At 39.5% G+C, this 6756-nt stretch overlaps 1 protein-coding gene across 1 annotated transcript in view; it reads right to left on the reverse strand.

Annotated features, from left to right (window-relative positions):
* IFT57 (intraflagellar transport 57) overlaps positions 1-6756 on the reverse strand; it is a 67001-nt gene that overhangs the window by 44418 nt on the left and 15827 nt on the right. Inside the window, exon 5 of the mRNA XM_006759564.2 lies at positions 5136-5204. Coding sequence (XP_006759627.1) covers positions 5136-5204 — 69 coding nt within the window. The remainder of the gene's footprint in view (positions 1-5135; positions 5205-6756) is intronic.

Genomic DNA, 6756 nt, shown 5'->3' on the forward strand with positions numbered 1-6756 from the left:
GTCGCCTAAGACCATCCTGCATATCAGATATTCACATTACGATTCATAACAGTAGTAACATTACAGTTATGAAGTAGCAACAAAAATAATTTTATGGTTGGGTCACAACATGAGGAACTGTATTTAAAGGGCCAGAAGGTTGAGAACCACTTTTCTCAGAAAAGCTATACCAAAATTCAAATAACTAACCTGCAAATAAAATTTTGGAAGATAAAACCATCCCTCACTAATTGTAGGAGTTATCTTCTTGATAATTACATCTGGGAAAACTGTAATTGGGATAAGAGAATTAGAGGGGGAAACCACACAATAACAATGGTTTTAAATTCATAGGGTGGGGCAAAAGTAGGTTTACAATTGTGAGAACACAAAACACAGTTTATTCTTGTATCATTATTTATTGATTATTATACTATTTTCCATAAGGACAACTGTAGACTTACTTTTGCCTCACCCTGTATTTTTTTTTTTACTTTTAAAGTAAATAAATGTTTTGAAAACCACCTGCTTTCAAAACAAATCAATTTAATCACTGTAAGCATTCACTTCCATAGGAGGAACTATTTTCTTAGAACAGTTTTCAATGTTCATGAAACACTACTGCTGTGTCCAGATCCAATTAGGAAGACATTTCAAAGTTTAGTCAATGGCCACACACTGTCTCTTTACAAATTCCTCACGTTAGCAGTTACAGGCTTCACATATGTTTCCGACGTCAGGAAGATGGACCACCAGGTCACCTTTCAAGGAAGAACTTGCTGCTCCGCTGCAGGGAAGGTGGCCAGCAAAGAGTTTCCTGCTGTCAGTTCCTCAGGCTCTGCTTTACCTGCAGAGAGCCACCTTACCTGGAGCTATGTACTCCCCTGGCAGCCTGCCTCCAGCCATTGAGCCAAGCAGGCAACACTTTCTCCAGTGCTCCTCACCACACTGGCCAAGGCTATGTCAGGCCTAAATCAATTACACTTCTCCCTTGGCCCAATCCTGCTTTCTTCCCGATTGTACAGTAAACGTCATGCACCCCAAACACTGTCTCAGTGTCCAATTCCAGAGGCCACAATGTGCAACATACGTCTTTTTCATTACATTCTCTCTTGCTCCATTTACCACAAATCTCAGAAAAATGCTTGTGTATATCTATTTTCTGGAATTATTATGATACTTAAGAACATACTTTTCAGGTTCTAGATTTTAATGAAAGAAAGGACTATAACTAGATTTTCCCTGCATTATCCTACATGGTGCATAGGAGAAACAATTAGTGTTGAGAAGTTGTTGTTTTTTCTCCAAGAAGATCAAAATATACCTTGCCTGTAAAATTCTAAATATAAAATAGCATTTGTGCATATATGTATTCATTCAACATTTTTCAATACTGAGCACGTTCTACACACCAGGCACAGGGGAAAAGGCTGCTACTCTGGAGGAGTTTGCATTCTAGTGGTTCAAAAAGACAATAAACAAATCAGAAAATAATACAATGCCAGGGTCTGTGTAGAAAAATAAAGCAGGGTGAGGGGATAGAGAATGACTGCAGAAGCATCTATTGTTTCATAGCCACAGGTGGAGAGGATTGCGGTAATCCACACATCGCTGGGTTGGCACAGTCACATATACACTTAGTACATCAATTTCCTAGAGAGTATACATCATTCCTGTTCTAGTGAAGAATTCATCACACTCAGCTTTACTAAAATAACATTTCTGCATTATAAGTCCACCTGCTACATGAAACATAAAATCTTAGCTCTATGTTACTAACCTGTCTAGCAGATCTGTCTCGGAGAAAGAGCAGCCTGAGATATCATAAGCTATGGTCAGACACAGCTGTCTCAGGCAGATGGCTTTATGGGCAACATCATAAGCTTGCCAGATTTTTAAAATATGAAGGGTTTTCTGCCTCATTAGTACTTCATGGCTGACCATTCACAAACACCTGGTCAAACTTCTTCCTCTTGTGAAAATGCAACCATACATAGTCTTAATTCAAAAGGGTATACATTAGTCTGGCAGGTGTTGCACAGTGGTTGAGTGTCGATCCATGAACCAAGAGTCACCAGTTCGATTCCAGGTCAGAGAACATGCCCAGGTTGCAGGCTCTATCCATAGTAGAGGGCCGGCAGGAGGCAGCCAATTAATGTTTCTCTCTCTCTCCCTCTCTCTCTAAAATAAAAAAAAAAACAAACACAACAATACATGTTTATTACATAATCTTTATCCAAAAGACCTAATACTTTGATAATTTGTAAAGATATGGGTAGGGGGAAAACCCTTCCTTATATAGCTTAATTCAGGTGAAAATTCGAAATCAGGACCACTAGTGACTTTGAGTAGTGGTAGAGGCAAATTAAATTATTGTGCTCCCAATAGTGAAAACCACTTGGTCCACAGGGAATCCCAGGATAGTCTTTACAGACCTCCAATTACATCATCAATATACTATCTAGTAAAGATAGAATGTATAAATTGACTATCACTTTACGACAAAGATGGCGGCACCCACAGCCAGGAAGGAGGGAATATGCAAATTGACGTGACAAAGATGGCAGCGACCAGTCGGGATGCTTGCATCATTGCCACGGTGACGACGCAGGCTTCCGCCTTGCCCTGGCTGCTCCAGGCCTCTGGTAAGCATGAAAGCGATCTATGAAGGGGGGAGAGGAGGGTGAAGGGAGCTACAGGAGGGCGACAAGGCTGGAGCGAAGGTGGAAGGCAGCTCTGGACCAGAGCAAAGGCAGAAGGCGGCCGTGAGAACAAAGGCCCGAGTCCCGGATGCCAGAGGGAAGCTGGTGCCGGCAGCTAGGGAAAGGGAAGCCTATTCTTGCATGAATCTTCATGAATCGGGCCTCTAGTAAATGAATAATACAAATGACAGTTCCTTTTTGAGAATAACTGTGTTTGCATCTCTACTTTTGTTTTCTTCCTCATATTTTAAGAGAACTTTGTCATCATTATCTTCAACACGCACAGGAACACCAAGCACCACTGTGTCCTTGCTTAAGGCAGAAATCAAAACATACCTACTCTGTTGAAGTCTTACTATGAGACAAAGGGGGGAAAAAACAATAGACTTGAGAGTTTGAAGAAAATGAGTTCAAACTTAGCTTTTGTAATTTATTAGCTTTTTAAAAGATGAATTGTCTTAAGGTTATAAATTTCAGTTTTTGTATCTGTAAAATGGAGATAACAACATCCAAGTACCTTACAAGGTCAGTAAAAGTATGTTTTGAAGTAATTTGAAAACTATAAAAGTGATCTGCAAATGTATTGTTCCAACTGGAGTTTTTTTGTTTAGATTTCAATGTTAACATTATTTTGAGATAATTTTGAATTGAGTAATAAAAATATATTCATTTAGGAATTATTTATTCAGTATCTTCTGTGTTACACTATAGAGAATATAAAAATGATAGCTATCCCTGTTTTCAGAGAGGGGGAAGGTAAGATGTGGTTCTGGTTTTTGCCAACACTTATTCAGCACTATCTATGTGCCAGGCATCGTAATAAATACTTTACACGAAGTATCTCTTTTAATCTTTAAAACCCCTATAAAAAAGGTAGCATTTTAATCCTCACTTTATAGATGAGAAAGACAGGCACGGGCAGTTTGGAAGCCTGTGCAAGGTCAGACACCTCGTAAGTATTAAAAATATTAGAGTCAACTCACCGGCTCAGGCAAGTTAGTTATATTCTTATGCTGTTACATCTCAAGTTGGCAGAACATACACACACATCATTAATCATAATTGATGCTGACTAACAATACTAAGGCAGTAAATGATAAATGATAAATGAAAGCGATCATCCTATCTATAAGTGGCCAAGAAAATCATCACAATGAGAACTCCAAACTAGATCTAACCTTGTTTGTAAAGTTCAGATTTAAAATTACATAAAGGACAAACAAGAATATTATTTTCTGTATGTTTTTTTTGAACATGCAATAGGTTTCACCTTATCTATCTATCTATCTATCTATATATATACAAGGCTATGCAACTGTCCGACCAGTAGCTATGACACACAATGACCACCAGGAGGCAGAAGCTCAATGCAGGAGCTGCTGAGCTGCCGTGACGTGGCAGCTGTAGTTCTCGGGTGATGTACCCTGGAACCAGAGAGGAGGGAGCTCGATTCCGGGGGGTGCATCACCCAACAAACACCAGCTCACAATCTGAGACCCCTTGCGGGAGGTCAGAGAGCTGGTTTCGGCCCAATCCCCACAGGCCAGGCTAAAGAACCCCGCTCACTCCACAGACGCCATTCCAGCCATGGTGCTGCCCCAGGTGTAGCCACGTGCAGCTGGCCTGGGAAGAACAGCAGGAGGTTGGCTCCAGGACGTGTCTGGCCTGTCTCACCCAGTCCTGCCCCGCCAGCCACCTTCTAATTACTAGTAATATCCTTTCAATGCGCACAAATCCATGCACCGGGGCACTAGTTTAAATATAATATACATATAGGAAAATACAAAAATCCCATATTAACTTGTGAAATATCTCATTCATAGATTCTCTTTTATAGACTGGATTTACTTCCTAATTGAAATAGAGCAAAAACTGACTTACAGCAATGTCTATGTATCTATATACAGTGGGGCCTTGACTTACGAGTTTAATTCGTTCAGAGACCGAGCTCATTAAGGTGCTCGTTAAGGAGCTCGTTAACTCAAATTACTCTGTCACCTCAATGCAAAAAATCGGGCTGAGAGACAGTTGGTATCTCAAAAAACTCATTAGTCGGGACACTCGTAAGTTAAGGCCCCACTGTATTTGCTATTGCATCTTATATAGAGAATAACAATTTTCAGATCTATTTTTCAAATGACACACTAAGGAAGGGGTGAGGAAGGCCAGCTCGAGGGTTATATAAGACCTGAGAAATCATTTGGTCTGGCCCTGCCAAGTCATGAGTGGTGAGCTAATTAAATGTTTGATCAAATATAGCAGGCTAATTTTTAAGTTGATAATTTTATATGGCCCTCAAATGATGTTATAAATATCCAAATGGCCCTTAGCAGAAAAAAGGTTTCAGACTCCTGCATTAAACAATGGCCAACAATGGTTTCTACTTGTTTCAATTCCCAGCAGAAAAAGTGTACATATTGCTTGTTCGTCCTGTGTATATACCATGCAACTTACCAAGCGATAGGTCTGAGCTTTTAAAACATTGAGGTCAATAAAGTTTTCTTCATTATCTGTCTCTTCTTCCTTAGGAAAACAAAGAGTTTTAAAAGTTAATAATTATAAAGTTTCAATTTAAAAATATATTTCCAACTTCCACATACATATTAAACCCTATATATAGACTAATGCAGGAAAAGGTATTTAAAAGCCTAGTAATGTGTGTAAAGTTATTATCAGCTCATCTGTTTTTTGAGGTTTTGATGGAGCCATTTAAAATGGGCAGAAAATAGTGCAGTAAAGGCCTGGGGAGGGATTGCAGTGTGGCAGAGAGGGGTTAATGGGGGGAGGGAAACATTTGTAATAATTTCAACAATAAAGATAAATTTCTTTTTAAATATATTTTATTGATTTCTTACAGAGAGGAAGGGAGAGGGATAGAGAGTTAGAAACATCGATGAGCGAGAAACATCTATCAGCTGCCTCCTGCACACTCCCTACTGGGGACGTGCCCGCAACCAAGGTCCATGCCCTTGACTGGAATCGAACCTGGGACCCTTCAGTCCACAGGCCGACGCTCTATCCACTGAGCCAAACCGGTCAGGGCAGCAGGCTAATTTTTAAGTTGATAATTTTGTATGGCCCTTGAATGTTATAAATATCCAAATGGCCCTTGGTAGAAAAAAGGTTCCCCACCCTGACCTAAAAGGATAGTTCAGGTAGATTCCAAGCTGGTCCTGATCCCTGGGCCAATTGCTAAGAAGTGGCCATTTGAGAGGTAATCCTTTCCCAAATATAAAAAAATAAAGAATCTGAGCAGGTTCTATAAACATGTATAAGGACAAAACATTAACTTCCTTTTCTCTTCAAATGTCTTTGTAGTGACAAGTGACATACTAGGTGAAACAAATTTAACAAGAATATCCCAAGTTTAAGAATATGGTAATAAAGCCAATGAAGCTTGGTCCTCAAGTCTAATAAAGAAAAAAAAAGGGTGTTGTTCAGTGGGCACTTCCACATGCAGCTATACAAAAGCAGCATGGAAGATTTCAAAGATAATCCTTATCTGCAAGAATTGAAAAGTACGTAAGACAGTTGTTCTCTAAAGGTAGTTCTGAGACCAGCAGCGTCAGCATGACATGGGAGCTTGTACGAATGCAAATTCTAAGGCTCCATCCTCGATCTGCTCAGAATCTCTGGGGGCAGGGCCACTAAAGTTAGATGTGAGAACTATGCTAATCTTTGGGGAACTGGAAAGTTTTTAGTAAAATATAAAACAATATAAACTTTCCATACACTCAAGTGACATTTACTTTTTTAGGGAGGGGGGCAGTGGGGCATGGAGGTGTAGATAAAACTGATCTGTTTACATCTTAAATCCTAAGCATATATGCAGATGCACACTTTTGAAAAGTAGCTCAGTCTATTCTGTGTTTGCACTGATGGTCTTCTTAACAAGGAGAGTAAATGATTGAAATGCCAATGACTCAGCAGCGCCCATGGAAGAAGAGACCAAGTTTATGTTTTTGCATTAACCTAATCAGTACAGTTTACATAGGCAATCAATAAATACTTTGTTGAATTTTACCGGATTGAGCACTAATAGGTAAAAAACTTTAATAGTAGGTACTAGGGAAAG

Source organism: Myotis davidii, unplaced genomic scaffold (genome assembly GCF_000327345.1).
Source record: "Myotis davidii unplaced genomic scaffold, ASM32734v1 scaffold16, whole genome shotgun sequence".
Taxonomy (NCBI): domain Eukaryota; kingdom Metazoa; phylum Chordata; class Mammalia; order Chiroptera; family Vespertilionidae; genus Myotis; species Myotis davidii.